The sequence below is a fragment of the Mirounga angustirostris genome, unplaced genomic scaffold (assembly GCF_029215605.1).
Source record: "Mirounga angustirostris isolate CCGP_5_RB_7025 unplaced genomic scaffold, mMirAng1.0.hap1 SCAF_3, whole genome shotgun sequence".
Classification (NCBI taxonomy): Eukaryota; Metazoa; Chordata; class Mammalia; order Carnivora; family Phocidae; genus Mirounga; species Mirounga angustirostris.
This window is the reverse complement of record NW_026991711.1, coordinates 2,248,514-2,265,467: the sequence shown is the minus strand read 5'-3', so window position 1 is coordinate 2,265,467 and position 16,954 is coordinate 2,248,514. Positions and strand designations below refer to the sequence as shown.

At 51.2% G+C, this 16,954-nt stretch overlaps 1 protein-coding gene across 11 annotated transcripts in view; it reads left to right on the top strand.

The window, feature by feature from the left end:
- Window positions 1-16,954, top strand: part of ARHGEF7 (Rho guanine nucleotide exchange factor 7) — a 130,972-nt gene that overhangs the window by 44,896 nt on the left and 69,122 nt on the right. For 4 of the 11 annotated variants that reach the window (XM_054506410.2, XM_045869716.3, XM_045869719.3 and 1 more), the window contains 2 exons: window positions 12,814-12,898; window positions 16,824-16,954. The exons of 3 other annotated variants lie outside the window; for them this stretch is intronic. In XM_054506410.2, coding sequence (XP_054362385.1) covers window positions 12,814-12,898; window positions 16,824-16,954 — 216 coding nt within the window. Of the gene's footprint in view, window positions 1-10,725; window positions 10,806-12,813; window positions 12,899-16,823 lie in introns of those variants that run through there. 4 more of the 11 variants (XM_045869715.3, XM_045869718.3, XM_045869724.2 and 1 more) reach the window with 2 other exon arrangements.

The window sequence follows — 16,954 nt, the reverse complement described above, 5'->3', positions numbered from 1 at the left end:
GCCCTTCAGGGAGATGTGCGAGGCAGTCTGCTTCTTAACCGCCTTCAGCTAGAGAGGACCAGGCTGCACCACACAGCTGGGGGGCAGGATTGATGTGCGATTTAGTAAGTTTAATTGCACAGTTTTAGCGTTCTGCATATCCTCCCATCATTTTTGGTATGATGTATAACTCACTGAGTGTAGTGAGGGATTTATAACCTGGAAAAGACACAGAACCAACAGATCATTAGCAACTTTAATGCTTGAATAAATGCCATTCTTTTTTTTTTTTTTTTAAAGATTTTATTTATTCATTTGAGAGACAATGAGATCGAGAGAGAGCATGAGAGGGGGGAAGGTCAGAGGGAGAAGCAGACTCCCTGCCGAGCAGGGAGCCCGATGCAGGACTCGATCCCAGGACTCCAGGATCATGACCTGAGCCGAAGGCAGTCGCTTAACCAACTGAGCCACCCAGGCGCCCAATAAATGCCATTCTTTTTGGCATTTGCTAATTGTTTCTCAGTGGTGAGTTTATTAAATTGGTTATAATGTAAAATTTTTTTTTGGATCATTGTCAGGAGTTTAAAAAACATCAAGGACTGGGACAAGGCCACTTAGGGGATGGGAAGCGTGTGTAGTGGGTTTCACATTGTCCCAACTTTGACATCTCTGCCAAGAGAAGACCTGGAAACTTACGTTCTTCTAAGATGAAACTTAACGTGTTTAGGATGTCTTTCAGCATCTTGTTGGGATCGCAGTGTAGAACCAGCCCCTGAAGAGAGGAGAGGGCAAGCCCTGTTGCTGGGGGTGTTCCTAGGGAGACTGCTATTCTGTTTAGGTGGAAGGAGATCCTTTGACCATTTATTGGATAGAATGGGTTCAAAGAAATTGAAGAGAAGGTTTGAATTTCATTGCAAGTGGAGAATGGGGAGGTGTTTCTCCAGGTGATAATCCATGTGTACACAGTTGATGAGGATGTTCTTGAACTCCGCTTTGCCCTCACGGGCGCACATGTGCACAGCATGCTTCTCTGCAGCCTCAGGAGCCTTGTGAAGCAAGTAAAGTGGATATGTGTACCTGGGATACAGGGCAGAGGCTGTAAGTCCTGCAAGAGGGACAGCCGCACAGGGATGTAGAGAGAAACCCTTCAGATGGCCAGGCTTGAGAAGGTGAGCAGGCAGAGACCTGGGTGGGTAAAGCCTGCCGAAGCTTCCTGGCTGGCCTTGGTTGAGTTGAACCAGCGAGACATCCTGGATTTGATGAATTATCCTAAAGAGGAATTAAAAGAGATCTGAATTGTGGCATTCTGGGTCTTCCTTTCTTGGGGTATGTGATAACCTTGAACTTGGGCAAGTTTTAGTGTTGGAGATTATAATAGGCAGGGAAGGGTGCTCAGTCTAGACAGGTGCCCAAGCATTCTAGAACACACTGAGAATGGAGACCAGTAAATAACAGAGTGTTCCAGGGAGGGAGTGCACTGGCAGGCACATTTTAGTCCTGTTTTGTCGTGCTCATGCGAGCCGCCTTGGTACTTCTCTTGAGATCATCCTTATCTGAACATCTGTGTGGATGTTTTGATGGCATCTATTCAAGTCTCATGTCAAGCACCAACTACTGTCTGTCTTTGTTGACCACCTAAAATTTTTCTTACCTGGTGGAAGTTTTGTTTACATAGCACTGAGCAGTTTATTTTTTATTTTTTTTAGAGATTTTATTTATTTATTTGACAGAGACACATCGAGAGAAGGAACACAAGCAGGGGGAGTGAGAGAGGGAAGAAGCAGGCTTCCTGCTGAGCAGGGAGCCTGATGCGGGGCTCCATCCCAGGACCCTGGGATCATGATCTGAGCCGAAGGCAGACGCTTAATGACTGAGCCATCCAGGCACCCCTAGCACTGAGCAGTTTAGAGAGTACTTTGTCATTTGTCGTTGTAATAGCTGATTGTCACGAAGCCCTTTGGATTTTCACCTAAAAGTCGTCTTCTGATCCAGTTCCTCCTCTGTCCCACTGGGGCTCCCTTCCTTTGGGTCCTCACAAAAGGGAAGGATTTAGTATGCTTGCCCTTCCTCCTGGCTCCTTGCAATAGCTCTGTATGCCAGTTTTCACTAATTGTATTGTCTGGTGATTCTTAGTTTTTCAGTACTTTTAAAAATGTAAATAACATGCCAGAAACCTGTATTTTTCCGTTTGTCATCTTAGAGCCCACTCCTGTGCGTGACTCCACAGGACCTGAGGGGCAGGATGGAGAGAGGGGTGCTTTGTTATGGCCATGTGTGGTGGGATTGGCCATGTTCCCCCTTGGTGTTCAGTGGGCATAGTTAGTGTCTGGAAGTTTCCTGTCTGCTGCACTGCCCCTTTCCTGGTGCTCTGGCCAGAGAAGGCAAGCTTTTCTTGGGGCTGTTTTTTATACTCTTTGGTGCATCTGGGCTGTGGGGCTTTTTGAAGTAAAACAAAAATCCCACAAAACCCAGACAACCCTCTGCCATGTTTCGTGGGCCCTGAAGAAAGCCAATCTGCTTCCCTCCAGCTCTGAGTTATCTTAACATTTCTTTTGTATGCAGTGCCCAGGGCTTTCAGCTGTACCTTGCTGGAGGAGTAGGGCAGTGGGTTTCATCTCCTTAGTGTTGTCTGTCTGTGGGTTCCTATTCCTGTCCGTGGATAAAGGCCCCGTAGCTGACCTGAATGTGCAGCTGTGTAGCTGAGAGAGAGACAGGCCCAGGATGGCTTCACTGCAGGGCTGAGGCTGGGAGCAGGTGGGCGAAATCTGGAGGGAAGGGTCTGGATGCCCTCCATGAGCAGGTAGAGGTATGCCTCTGTGTACCCCAGGTGTCCTGTCTCCAGCTAGGGGTGATCTGGGCTTGAAATTGGTGCTGGAGCTCTTAGCGTATTTCATTTTGGGTAGAACTGCCTCCTTTTCCTCTTCTGTGTCATGTGGGTCTAGCAGCACCTGGAGCTAGTCACTTGTTAGGGACCCAGGGTAGGCAGCTGGCTGTCCTTACTGGGGTCTTTCCTTCTAGCAGCTTCTGGAGGAAGGCTCTGCTTTCCTGTCCTCATGCTGCTGCACTGGTTGAGGTGCTGGGGGGAGGGGGTTGCTTTCAAGTGTTGATCGGAACACCTGGCCTTTAGGAGCCCATCTACTTCCTGTTCTCAAGAATTCCCTGAAGCCTTCTCTAGATTGCGTATGGCCTTTAGCCATAGAGCCGACAGCACTGTGATAGAATCCTTTATTATTTAAAGCCTCTTCTGTCATTTTGGTGGATTCTCAAGATGGATGAGAGCAGTATGCGTGTTCACTTTACCATCTCTGAGACCTTTCTCAGAGTTTGAGTTTTGTAACTGTTGGCTCTAAGTTTTTAATGCAACGTACTCATTACCTTTCTGGCTCTGAAGTTCGTACCTAACTTACTTTAAGCTCTAGCAGGTCGTGCATCTGCCCAGACCCCTGTTTGGCAACCGGTGGAGGGCTCTTCTTCGCAGGCCTGCCTCCTTGGCTCTGGCAGGCAGACCAGGGGCCTGGCCTGGGCCGGTGGGGCGCCGCATCCGTGCAGTGTGTCTGAGACCGCTGCCCCTTCCTGCTGCCCCGCTTGCTGCGGACCTGCACACATGCACGCACGCCGCGGAGGAAAAATGCGGTGACTGATCTGCCTTCCGTGTTTGTTCTCCTGGGACCTTTGTCACCCAGTCTCTTGGAGCCTGGGAGCCTCGTTTTCTTCCTTCGTAAAACAAAGTCGTCATGAGTTCTTCACAGCACCCAGGGGCCTCCCTGCCTGGAGGTGCTTCAGCGTCTCTGGTGGTTTCTGCTTGTGACCATTGCTCCTCCATGGAGGGTGAAGACTGATCAGAGCTTTCATTGTGCTGGTTATCTTCCCGCCCTCCTTAGGATTTTGTCACCCCCTCTCTAACCACTCCCCCTCCTGGAAACTCACTAAAATATGTGTCTGGGGTTTCTTTTTACATGGGTGGTCCCTGTCCTTTTTCATGGTTGGGTGTTGATACAGTGGAAACCACAAAATCAAATATGCTGTAATTCTCATTTTAAAATGAAAAATCGTTTGGGGACATGTTGGGTGACCGCGGTATGTATTGATAGAATCCATCGTCAAACTAATTTTATCCCTGGAGTGTAGGAGTAGGCAGAATTAAGAACAAAACCTACAGAAGCCAAGGAGGCAAAATCCCTGCTGCGTCCTGTTCTTCACATATCCCCATCAGTATGGACCATTTGCATTAAACTTAAATAGCATGAGTTAAAGATTCTTCTCTACTCGTCTCATCACAAAATCAGATTCCTTTTGACAGTGTGATAGGACAAAACTATATTTTTAAACTTTGCGAACCACACTCCAGAACTGTGCCAAAAGTAAGTTTCTTGCATCAAAAATAGCATTCTCAGAAATGCCCTGGAGGAGCCGATTCATTGTGTTGAACGTGCTTGGCCAGCCGCACCTGTGGGGCTCTCTCTGCTAGCCCGGAGACTGTAGAAAGCATTTCTTTCTATTCCCTAGTGTTTTCTTCTTGGGTCTAGCCAGGGGTGTCCTCAGTCAGTGGCGTCTTTCAGGTGTGCATGCCCTACTTCTTCAGGAGGGCATCGTGGGCCAGAGGTGGTTGTGGTGGGTGGTCTGTGATCAGGCTGAGTTTGAGTTGCTGCGGTTGTTGAGCCTCTGGGGAGGGTGTGGACAGTGGCCGAGGTAACCTAAAGACCACCACTGCCGAGGCTTTCGGCATCCACCCCTGGTCTGCATCTCTGCAGCCCGGGTGCTGTGCGGACCCCTCGGGTTTGCCCTCGGCTCTCCATGCCACTCTGCCTCTGCGGATGTGGGTTTGGTCCGTGTGACTCCAGGCCAGCCACGTGCTGCTCAGATGGCAGGCTTGTTGGCTGTGGCCTGGGGCTGCTTTGCCTCACCAGGAAGAACGTTCCCGAATCTGCAGCCCACACTGAGGGAAGGAGACTGAAAAGATGGCCCCCAGCTTCCAGTTTCTGAGCTGCGGCTCTTACTTTCTTGACTTGTTAGTTACACTAACTGGAGCTGTCGTAAGCCAGTTTGAGTTTCACTGGCAGTTGAAAGATTTGACTGATGACGTCTTTATGTTGTATAACACAATCTATTTTGTGCTGTAAAATTTGCTTCTTTATTCTGTGGAAGATAGTTCTGATTTCCAGCACTAGTACTTCCATGAATTCGGAAGCCCACCAGTGTGGGGGTGGGAGAGCCTTGCAGGTCTTACTAAATTGGTGACCTTATTAAGGGAACCCTGTCCCCCTTCTTTGTCAGGGGTATCCTCACCCTGACAGGATGGCTGTTTGAGCTGACCCATCTGGTTAGAAGGTGTGGTCACTGGATGTGGGGAGAGAGGTGGCGCACAAGGGTAGGACTCCGTGGTGGATGGATGCGCTGGTGGTTTTCCGGCACTGTCCTCCCTCCTAAAGGTGGGGCCGCACTCGGGCCTCCTCACGAACAGTATGGCCGTGCGGGTCTGCAGTTGGGCAGTTCCTGAGTCGCAGGCACCGTGGTGTCCTTTCCATTGCGTGCTTGCATCCCTCCTCTTCATTGGCCTCACTGCTGTGCAGACTTGAGGAGGGGCCACTCTCCACAGCCATGGTTTGGACGCAGTCCCAGGGACGCCTTCAGGCTGCCTCTCTGAGAGACCAGAGCCGTATTCCCCCAGTGGGGCTGCTTGGAACTCCTGACGCCCACAACCTGTAAGGGAGCTGGTTTAAGCCTCGGGGTCTGAGTGACTTGTTTGTTGTGTAGACACGACGAGTAGTAGGGCATCTAGAGGTTAAGCTGGTGATGCCCTCTGGTGGCTCGTAGGGCACCTGGCCCAGGTTGTCCGTCTGTCCAGGCGGGTGAGCAGGAACGAGCTTCCAGGCTGGCGGGCAGGTTGCTTCTCGGAGGCTGCTACAAAGCCTCTCCCTTTAGCACTGACGTGATGACCGTGACCAGAGTTTGGGAAGGGAGGGAAGCTGTGTTTGCTCTGGAATGAGTAGTACTATGTGGGGAACAGTTGTTCCTATTTTGAATACCCTTTAGTGTTAACATGGCCAGACTCTAAGTGACCTAACTACTTCCCTTAATATCTTTGTTGTTTTGTTCGTTTCTCTCCCCTTCAAGAATCACTTCCGTTGGGGGAAAATGTGGCCTTTGGGTGCAGAGCCAGTTCTTGCCAGATACGTCAGTCAATAGCCCGCACATGTCCAGGGCTTAGGACACCAGAGGTTTTGTCTACTGGTTGGTTAGTTAGCTGCAGATAGGGTGTTGCTGTGCTCTGAGGCTCCTCTTTCTCCCAGGATCCAGGCTGATGCAAGGCCCAAACTGGAGCCGCTACCATTCTCCTTGAAAGGAAAAGACCAGGGAGGTTGGTTGGAACACCCCAAGGCTCCTCCAGCTTCTGCTTGGGGCTGGTGTGCATCGTCCTGCTCGGAGCTGGTGCGTGTCCATGTGCTCACATCTCGTTGGCCGGAGCCCATGGGAAGGCAAGGCAGTGGGTGGGGAGTGAGTGGGGGAGAGTGTTCACACAGCAGCTGCAGTGACCTTGAGTTAGACAAGAAGTTGGAAAATAGTGTGATGAATGTGACAGTTCTAGATCGGGTCAGTATCTGCTCTTAGAACTTATGCCTTTGAAACCTATTTATTTTATAACAATATTCTGTTGGTTAAGGCTTTCCTGAAAATCATGGTGGCTCCTTCTCCTAAAACAGTCTTCCTGTATCTAGGTCGAGGTTGATGCATTTGGGTGCGCTCGCAGGTACACACAGGGGTCACCCTCCTGGCACTGCCCTGCCGTGTGGATGCTGGTGACTCTTGGTTGACCTGTGTGCCACAACTCCATCTTCCTGTACAGGTGAGCCTTCCTGATTTCTGGTGTTAGTTCAGGAGCTAAACTGAACATTAGCTGAATGTTAAGTATGACCAAATAAATAAGGAACAGGTCAAAGTAGAATATTTTTAGAGGATTAGCAAAAGTTAAGGCTGGGAAGGTGAATCTGGGCCAGATATTCAGGTCTTTGACGGCCTGTGTTGACCCTTCTGGTGATGATCACTGACAGTATTTCTGGGGGTGAGGGGTCAGGGTGGCGGGTGCTCTGAGGAGCTGGTTTCTCTGGGCCTCTGCCAGGCAGATCTGGGAGGGACGCTGGGCAGGTGGCCTCTCGGGCCAGATGGCATCCTCCTGACCCAGATGGCATACCTTCTCCCTGCTGCCTTCCGCCTACAGCTGAGTGTCCCCACATCTGAGAGCACACATGGTTGTCCCCCTCTTCCCGAGGCCCTTCTGCTCTCTGGTGGCAGGTGCTGCTGACCCAGAGCTGGCAGCGTCCGGCCTCTTCCGCGGGCGGGTTGCAGCTCGTGCGGGTGCGCTCATGTGCCGTCCTGCCTTGCCCTTCGTCCTGGTTTGGATTGGGGGGCCATCTAGCCTGGTTTCTCTGTGGCAGTGCTGCTTTACATCTGCTCTCAGGGACTGACTGCTGATCAAGCCCCTGTTACCTCCGAGCGATGCGGTGTGGCCGGCGACCATGTGCGCTGCAGCGAGCGCTGTGTCCGGCGGGCTTGTGCTCTGTCTGGGCTCCACTTCATGTCTTGTCCGTGCTGCTTTGTTCAGAGCCCTTTGCATCAGTCTCCCCTTTCCTTCAAGGTTCTCTCCGAATTGTACCTTGTTCGGGGACATCCAGGACTAGCCGGTGTTGGTAGAGAAACAGCTTGGAGCCTTTGGTGGTGGCTTTTGGTGTCAGCTGGCTTAGTGATGTGCTGTTTTGTTGATGAAGCTAAGTTGAACCCCTCTGTGGGCTCCCCCAGTGGAGGTAGGGGTTTGGTCTGCGAGAGGAGCTGGAGGACACAGCTGCATCCATGCCAAGAGCCTGTCTCTGCCCTGCCCTCACTGCTTGGCCAGGAGGTGTCCCTGGAGGTGTCCATTGTCCCTGATGTCCTGTGCTGCCCGCCCACCTGCCCACCTGGGGGCGTTTGGCAAGCCCAGGGGGAAAAGTATTCTGATAGTTTTAGGAAGATTATGGCAGTGCCCTGCTTTGATTGAATTGAAGAGACTATGTTCTTGGCTAGAATCTTTCTGGTATTTGGCATCTTTCCCCTGATAAAGGAAGTCGCTAGTTTCGGGATGATTCTGTCATGCCTGTATGTGCGTGTTTCTCTTTAGACCTCTCTGCCTGTAATTGTACTTGTGGAATACACTTTCATCAACTTGAATTTCGGAACATTTTATCTTAATTTTATCTTAATCTTCTGCTTTTTTTGGTGGAGGTATTGGTGTAGAAAGCCACAGCTTTCGTTCCTTGGTGGGGTACTTGTTGGTAGATTTGTGGTCCTATCAGCTCATTCTGGAGGCTACAGCCGTAAGGGAACCCCATGTTCCTTGGGGCGTCTAGCAGATCCCAGGTTGGGGGCCCACCATGATGTGGGGGAGCGCTGCGTGTAGCTGGCCTGCAGCTGCCGCCTCCACTGTGCCGGGTCCAGGGCGGGGATGGCTGGCTGTCTTCGGGCTGCAAACTGTGTCGGCGGGTTCCTAGCAGCCCCCTCTGGGCTGGGGAGGTGGGACCCCCAGCCTGAGAGTCTCAGATTCAATATCCTTTCTCTCCTGTTGCAAGGAGGTCTGTCTCCCCAGTCAGGACCTTTAGTAGGGTGGCGGCCTTGGGGACCGCACCCCCCTGCTGCTGGTGGCGTCGGTCTGCTCTGCACGAGCCCCACTCACTGCAGCTGCCCTTGAGGCTTGCGCTGCTGACGCCTTCCCCTCTGCCCCCTGTGCTGCTTGGATTTTGTGATTGTTTCCCACTGTGTTAAAAATGGGCTGGGATGAGGTTCGCTGGGATTCCCACCCTGAGAGTTAATTGTGTGAAAAGGCTTTGAATATTTGAGTGTTGGGCAGACAGTGCAGGGAGTGACCGTTTTGTGGAAGCATTCGCAAATAGGGGTGGCTGTTCGGTGACAGTGAGGGGGCCCCCAGCAGCAGGTGCAGCTCACCCCAGCTGTGAGCAGACCTGAGTGCAGGCTGGGGGGCCACTCTTCCTCTTCCGTGCTGGTATATTTCCCTCCAGGAGCCTTGGGGTGCCACGGTGTCCACACCGTTAAGGTGGAAAGATGTGAGCAAGAGGGCTAGTCTTGTCAGGCAGCAGCTTCAGGGGTGGGAATTCTGGATGGGAACCCAAGCACTTTGATGGGGTCGGGTCCTCTCCTGTGGGAGCGGGAGCAGGAGCTGGGAGCTGGCTGGTGCAGAGCAGTGGAGGGCAGGGCCAGAGGGCGTGGGGGGGCGCCGTGTGCAGCATGCGGTGCGGACACCTGCACTCCCTTCTCTGCCTGGTCTGTGAGGTCTCTGCTCCAGAGCACCCCCAGTTATCGAGGATGCTTTTTTCTTGGTAGCTGTGTTTTAGAAAACAATTTTCTTTGGTAAATATAGTTACTGATACGTCAGTTTTACAGGAAACCACAGGCTTGGTGCGCAGGATTCAGAGTTTTTAAATCTCGTACATTCTCCAACATGCGAGACATTTGCACGTTGCTGCTTCCTGTCCTTGTTATCGCCAGTATATGTTCTTCCTTCCCATGCGAAGGATGAGGAACCGGAGGTGCTGAGGGCTTCCGTGCCTCCCGTAAACTGAGGCTGTAACAGGCAGGGGGCAGCCTTCCAGCTGAGAAGGGCGGGCAGCTCCCCTTGGTTAGTGCATACAGAGGTGCTGTTGAGAGCACTTCCGTGCCTCACTTGCAGCTCTGCTCCCTTCTGTCTTTCCCTGTGGTTTATGTTTGCTCTGTGTCACTCTTGTGTTTCTTTTGACATTAAATTTACTGATTTTTTAAAAAAATACATTATTTTGGGGGGGAACTGGTAGGATAATTTTACTTTGAGGATATTGGATTCTGCTATACATTTAATTCACTTAAATGTGAAAGTGAGGGTGAGTTTTTGGCAATATGCTTTTCCAAGATCTCTGGGATATTGAGTGTTCCCTCCTTACTGTCCGTATGGTCATGGGGGTGAGCCTGCCTGGGGAGAATATTCACACCTTCCTTGTTCTCCAGGGGCATGTTTCTCCCACTGGCTGCACGGAATTGCCTGGGGAGTGTTCAAATTTTGAAGGGCAGTTGCTCCTCGGAGATTCCGATTTAATTGGTCTGGGGTTTGGCTTGAGTATCTTGGTTTTCTAAATTCCTGGAGATCCTACCATGTGGCCTCCTCTGAGACCACTGTTCCCAGTGCCACTTGAGGAAAGGTGGACCTTAGGGTTTGCTTCCTTCCCTCCTGCTGGCTCGTGACCCCAGCCGGGGTGGCCGGGGGCTGCTCTTTGGGCAACATGGTTCGGCCATGACGTGGAGCGGGTGTGCTCAGGCACTGAGTGTCCCTGGATATTTAGTGTGCTGAGTGTCCTCCTTCTACAAGTGGGCTGACTTTTGCTGAGATCTTTCTGTAAGAGTCCTCATGAGACTTTGCTCTTGTTCCCATAGTACAAACTATATACTCGAAGATTTTCCTGATTTTGGTTTTTGTTGAATAGATTCCTGATTCAGGAAATAGTCTGCTGTCTCTTTCTAGAGAAGGGTTTTAGTCAAAACATTTCATTGATCCAGAATGTGTGTTTTTCCTCCGTGCCAAGCATTTGTCTCCTGTCATTGTGTGGTTTCCTGTTAAGAAATGTGGTGCATATGTGAATTCACTTAAGTTCTGATGTCACATTGAAGCCCATTGGCGGGCAGCCTCAGCCAACCAGACGCTTCCTGGTATCCAAGTAAGAAAGATATATAGTTCTGGAGTAACAGGAAACTTCAGTTTTCAACATCCTGTTTTTCTGGGTTTTGTGACTTGCTGCTGCCTCACCACGATGAAGGTTAGTAGACTTTTTATATAGAATTCTTCTCATAGGATGCCACACATTTAATTACTCTATCTCTAAAATGAGAGCTTTAGAGCTGGAAGACCTGCAGATTAGCTACTCCCACATTTCACAAGTGAGGGAATATTCATATTCTACATGTAAGGAAGTTGGGGCCTATTGAGCTTAATACTCTTAATTCTCTAAAAAAACAAAAAAAAATTTAACACATTAAAAAATGAAGGTGGACGTGTCAGCCTAGATCGCGCCCTCATTTGACTTGGAATTTCTTAAATATCACAACAGATGAATTACATTCTGTGTTGTAGGAGCTGATTCTAAAGACGCTCTGTTCTGAGGGATACCTTGTTCAGGAAGGGTCTGGCATGAAATCCGCCGCCTTGTGTATGTCCGCTGTGAGGGAAACGGCATCGGGACCTGTGTGCGGAATGCGTCGGTGCGGCCACACCTACACGCTAGGGCTCCGTTCAGTTTCTTTCAGCGTTTAGGAAGGCAAGCTGTGTGTTCAGCTCCTCCCTTGACTCCATGATTTGATGGCCTCCTTTTCTTGAAGTTTTTGAGTTTTTTGGTTTTTCTTCTGGTTGCCCATGTTTAACTCGACCTCATGATTTTTATTCCTTTCAGAAATTAAATGCAAAGACTCTTAACTGAAGATTTTTTGAGGGAGGCAGCAGTTGGATATGGAATGGCTCCTCTTAGCGACTCTTGACGTAGATGTCCCTTAGTGACATTTAGCACCACAGGGTGGACGGTGGATTGATTGGTACATTTTTCCATTCAGCAAGCATTGGAATTTTTACTCTGTGCTGGCCGTTTTGCTAGATGTTAGGTGTTGCGAAATCTGGTTTATAGATCTTACAGTGTAGGGCAGCATCCACTCATGGAACATAATGTTGTCCTTGTCATGAGTGTACTGGGAGAGCCTGGTTAGGGCACCTCACCAAGTGTGGTGGGGAAGCGTGGCCAGGAGAAGTCCTGTGAGAAAGAGTTGAGGGATGGGTGGCGGGAGGCAGGAAGAAGAGGGGGTTCCTGGCAGGATGTGCGAGGTGGAGGAAGAGGAGGTGGCAGGCAGCCTGGAGAGGAAGTTGGGGCCCTCCTCCTCCTCCTGATACTCCTTCCTGGGATGACTGGTGATGTTAGCGCGAGAAACTTGGAAGGCTGTTGACATGGTTTATGTTTGGGTATCTAAGTACATGTTTGTTACCAACATCTCTGAAAGAGATCTTTTCATCATTTTTCTGGTGCAGTTGTGGGTGATTTCACTAGAACTTTTTTGTGGAGGTTCCTTGGTGATCAGAAGCTGTATGTAGTCTTCAGGCGGTATTTGGGGGTGAGATCTGTGTGCATTGGCGCGTGGCACACATCGTAGAGCAGCTCTGAGGTGTCCAGGCAGGCTGTGCGTGTGTGTGCAGGAGCGCCAGGACTGACTCTCCCGTGTGCCTGGTGCGTAGGCGGCCGGGGTTGGAGGAGGAGGTGCACACTTCCATAGTCCTGGTCTGGCCTCAGTGCTGTGCCTGGAGGATGGAGGTGTCCCCCCCGAGCTGTCCCCCTTCTGGAACCTGCTTCTGTTTTCCCTTCCTCATGCGGTCAGTTCTGTGTTTCTCTTGCTGTGCTTAGCTGTGGAACGGACTGTGGCTGGGGTGGGATTGTGAAGCCAGCTCAGCTCAGCCCCGCCGAGGGCCGGCAGCTGCAGCTCCCTATAGCTGGGACGGCTCCTCCCCGGCTCGCCAAGGGGGTTTGGGGCCATGTGGGGAGTTGGCGGTTGTGAAGCTGGTCTCATGCCCTGTGTCCCGGATCAAAGCGTGCCTGAACGAGGGAACTCTGGTGGGACCCCTGCCCCTCTGCTGGAAGTTGTGTTCACTGGTCTGCTCCTTCGGGTCAGTCTGCATCTTTAGGACTTGCTCAGCGAATCCTGCCATGGTCCTCTCACTGCTGGGAGAACTTCATTTATCCTGCACCCAATGTATAAGACCCTACTAACTTGTTTAATTTTTCCTTTCAGACATTTGATGCAAATGATTTGTATCAGGGGCAGAATTTTAACAAGGTCCTCAGTTCCTTAGTGACTCTAAACAAAGTAACAGCAGGTAAGAATTTTTTATTGAACTTGAGGGGGTGGGAAGATAAAAGGGCAAAAACATTTGCTTTTCGGTTGGCAAGGCAAAAATGAACATTACTGAATTGTAAAAATAAGCTATCACATTACATATTTGGCTGTAATTTTTGCTGTGATTTTTTTTTTTTTTTTCCTTATTCGATCAGTCTTCCTCTTTGGGCCTCTGGTGGATAGCAGGTATTTTCCTTTCTGTGGGCAGAAAGATGTCTAGTTGAAACCGTAAGCAGAGGAGAAATGTTTTTCTTGTGGGCACATTCATGGGCTGTCTTCGAGCTAGAAGCACTTTCTCTGGGTTTTTATTAAGTTTATGCTGATCAAAGCTCATGTCTCGGGAGCAGATCCAGGGACTGTTTTTGAGGTGTGGTCATGACCAGGGAAGTGGCCAGTGAATTGGCCCCTGAAATAAACCCCTACCTGGGCTAGGCCTCTTGAGGGTGATGAGGATGCCCAGGCTATGAGCTTTGCAGTGTTGTGAGCCTGGGTCATCCCTCAGTGGAGGGGGCTGAATGGAGCAGAGCTCCCAGACACTGTGAGGACAGGAGAGCTTCTGTGTAGATTTCTTGGAGGGAGGCCCCGCCTGACCCCTGAGCACCGAGAAGCTCTATCTTTAGAGAGCTGTGTGGATCTAAAAGGACTTAGTGGCTCTTGCGTTTTAAAGTCCTTTTTCTTTTTCCATTTACCTTTATACATTTTTAGGTTCAGCTTTATGGGAACAAGAAGACCTTGAGGTCTCTTGATAAGAAACCTCAAGTGTATTTTGTGAGGGGCTCTTGTCATTTTCTTCCTGGTCCTTCAGATAGGGTGTGGGGGAACAGTCAGAACACTGTGGGCTGCAGTCCCAGCTTGGGGTGTGCAGCGCTCAGGGGCTCAGGTGCCCCTTCCTAGAACTTGTTTGCTGGGATGGCTGTCCGGGTGCCGTCTCCTGCCCGCGCAGAGGTGTAGGATGGGGGGCCGGCGTGGGGGGAGTGCCACCCAGAGCCGCTGCCTGCTGTCCCTGGGCAGGACTCTTGATGTGGCTGTGTTTTCCCAGCTTGACTGTGTGGTTTAAAGCTGAAAATCTCCTAGGGCTGTTGAGTTGGAAGTATCTGGGGGAATTGGCTCAGTTGATAGGTTAGGACCTTACGTGAGCAAGTGTGCGAGGTCGGTGACGATCTAAATCCAGGAGGAGGGAGAGAGACCAGGATGGAGAAGGGAAGGGGGTATAAAGATGTACATAGTTAGAATCATCCTACCACTTGATGTTTAGCAGACAGAACTTTAGGACATTTTATACGGTTGTTAGGCATTGAAGCTGCCTTCTTTATCCCACATTGTAATGGAGGTAGCTTTGATGTGAACCGCCAGACTAGGAAGAGACGTGTGTGACGGTGGGCGTAATGCAGTGACGGAAACCTTAGAGCAGATCATTGAAATTGAATGGAGGAACCAAGGCAGAGCGGGCACAGCTGCATGTCTTCGCCACGTGGGTCCTGCCTGCGAGCTGCTTTAATAGCCACCGGTGCCTCAGTTTTGCGGGTGCGTCCTGGGACTGCTGGGGTTCTCTGTTGGAGAGCGTGGCAGACACAGAGGCAGCCTGCCCCCAGGGCCTCCTTCTCTGGTGGCTGCTCAGGAGGGAGGAGGGCCGATACTTGCTTGGTCTCCGGGAAGATGGGGCGGGGGGGGGGGGGCTGCCATGGGGCAGCTTTGGTCCATGCCCTTGGGCGGGTGCTCCTCATCACGAACGTGGCCCCGATCTGACGTCTCCTGGGCATGGTACCGTTGTTTTTACCCCCTCTTGTGCACAAGTATTACTCCTGTACCCTTGAGAGCAGTGGACACTTAGATGTAAGGTGTTCTTGACAAAGACCTGTTTGGAAAGCTGCAAAATAAACCTGATAAACTTGGTACTCTTCCTTTCAGTGTTGACACTGGAAGCCTCTCAGCTGGAAAGGCCCCTCCCCCTTATTTATTTATTTATTTTTAGAGCAAGAGCGTGCCTGTGTGCAAGAGGAGAGAGGGGCAGTGGGAGAGGGGGAGAGAGAATCACAGGCAGACTCTGCACTGAGTGTGGAGCCTGATGCAGGGCTCCGTCCCATGACCCTGTGATCACGACCTGAGCAGAAATCAAGAGTTGGGTGCCTAACTGAGCCGCCCAGGTGCTCCAAGAACTTGTGCTTTTATATTGAGCTATTTGCTCTTAAATTTTGTCCCTGAAGTCTGCGTGATGGAAGTGACTGTGTCTTTTTAGATCTCACTTTTGAATGACTGAATAATAACACGGTTGCAGCTGTTGGTTCCAGGTTTGTAGGCCTTGTTGAGAAGAGCATGTTCATGTTTTCCCTTTACTTCTGCCACTTAGAGACCCTTGTGTTCTTTGGGTATATCGATGAACACTTGCCTTTTAACTGGACAGAAGACCGTGGGAAAGAAGGGATGTCCTGAGACCCTTCCATTACACTAAGCGGTCCCTTGAAAGGTAGCGTTAGGCGAGAACGGGGAGCACGGCACGTCGCCACTGTGGGCGGAATCCCCGGGAAGTGCCCCCGAGGAGCTGGTTTTGTCCTCGGGATTCCTGAGGTCTGGCCTTGCTGCGGTAGGAAGCACCGGCCATGACTACAGCCTGAGGCAGGACCTGAGGGTGGCAGTGGCCTGTTCGAGCGGCTCTGCCAGGGCCTTAGGACCGGGCCTGCACGGCTGTTCGAGGCCTGGGTTTCCAGACGCCGGCCTCTGTCTGTAGAGCCGGCTGGGCATCAGGAAGGACAGGCAGAAGCCCCGGCAAGCGGGCCCTCGCCACGTGCGCAGGCCTGCTTGGCCCTCGGGGAGCGCAGCCCCGGGGCTGGCGCAGCCCGCAGCCTGTGTGCTTCTCCCTGGGAGAGCTGCAGACGTGCAGCCGGCCGCTAGCGGGGCCTCGGAGGCCCGGTGTGAGCCAACCCCAGCAGCCCTGCCGGAGGAACAGGAACCGGAGATGAGCAGCTTGAGGATATTTCCGTTTTATTACTTTGCTTGCTTATGTATTTATACTTTATTTTTAGAGAGCGTGCGTGGGGGGGGGTGGGGGGGGGCAGAGGGAGAGAGAGAACCCCAGGCAGGCTCCGTGCTCGGCGCAGAGCCGAAATCAAGAGCCGGCTGCTTAGCTGACTGAGCCACCCACAGCCCCAAAGACATTTTTAAAGAAGGCCCCCCATATGTGTAGTAGTTTTAGGAAGTTGCTAGGTTTGTGGCTCTTGGTATAGTGATTTCCCTGGAAAGTTTCTTCATGGCTTCATCGGTTTTTTTTTAGTCCACTCCCTTCTGAGAAATGGGTTGCTAACATTTACTTGGTGGTTGGCCCAAGTGGAGTGTCTCTGCTCATGAAGAGACTGAGGGAGTGAGCTGAGCACTTTCATACCTGCTTACTTCAGTCCTTCCAGCAGCTTTGTGAAGTAAAGTGTGGCTGCCTTCGTTCTGAGGAAGTAATCCTCAAAAGGGTCCCTAGCTAAAAGCTCCAAGGGGATTTTTCTCTTTAAGTAAGAGTCTTTTCCTTTTGTTGCAAATAATTCCTGCTGCTTATTGCATGAAGCTCAGTCCTGGAGAAGTGGGTGGGCAGGGACAGTGTGTCGGGAAGCAGTACTGGGGGGATGCTCTGAATTTGAGAGACTTATGTTTTCCATGTGAAGGGGAAAATATTAAAAAGTTACAAAACCTTTAAGAAATTTGAAAGTTATACTAAGGAACTGATGAATAGTTCCGCCCAGTTAATTTCTGGGGAGCGTGCGGGCCGTTTCTGCGGTGGGCAGTCTGCCCTGCTGCACGTGCGGCCCGCTTCGTTGCCCCTGCCGTGTGTCCCCTGGGGCTGCCCCCGTTGAGAGTCCGGTGGGCTGCAGGGTACGCGCTTGCCAGCGTCTCAGCCCGCTCTTCTCTCTGCACGACCTTTTCAGACATTGGCCTGGGAAGTGACTCCGTGTGTGCCCGGCCCTCATCTCATCGGATAAAGTCTTTTGACTCGCTGGGAGCTCAGCCTTCGCACAGTCGGACTTCAAAATTGTTCCAGGGCCAGTATCGAAGTTTG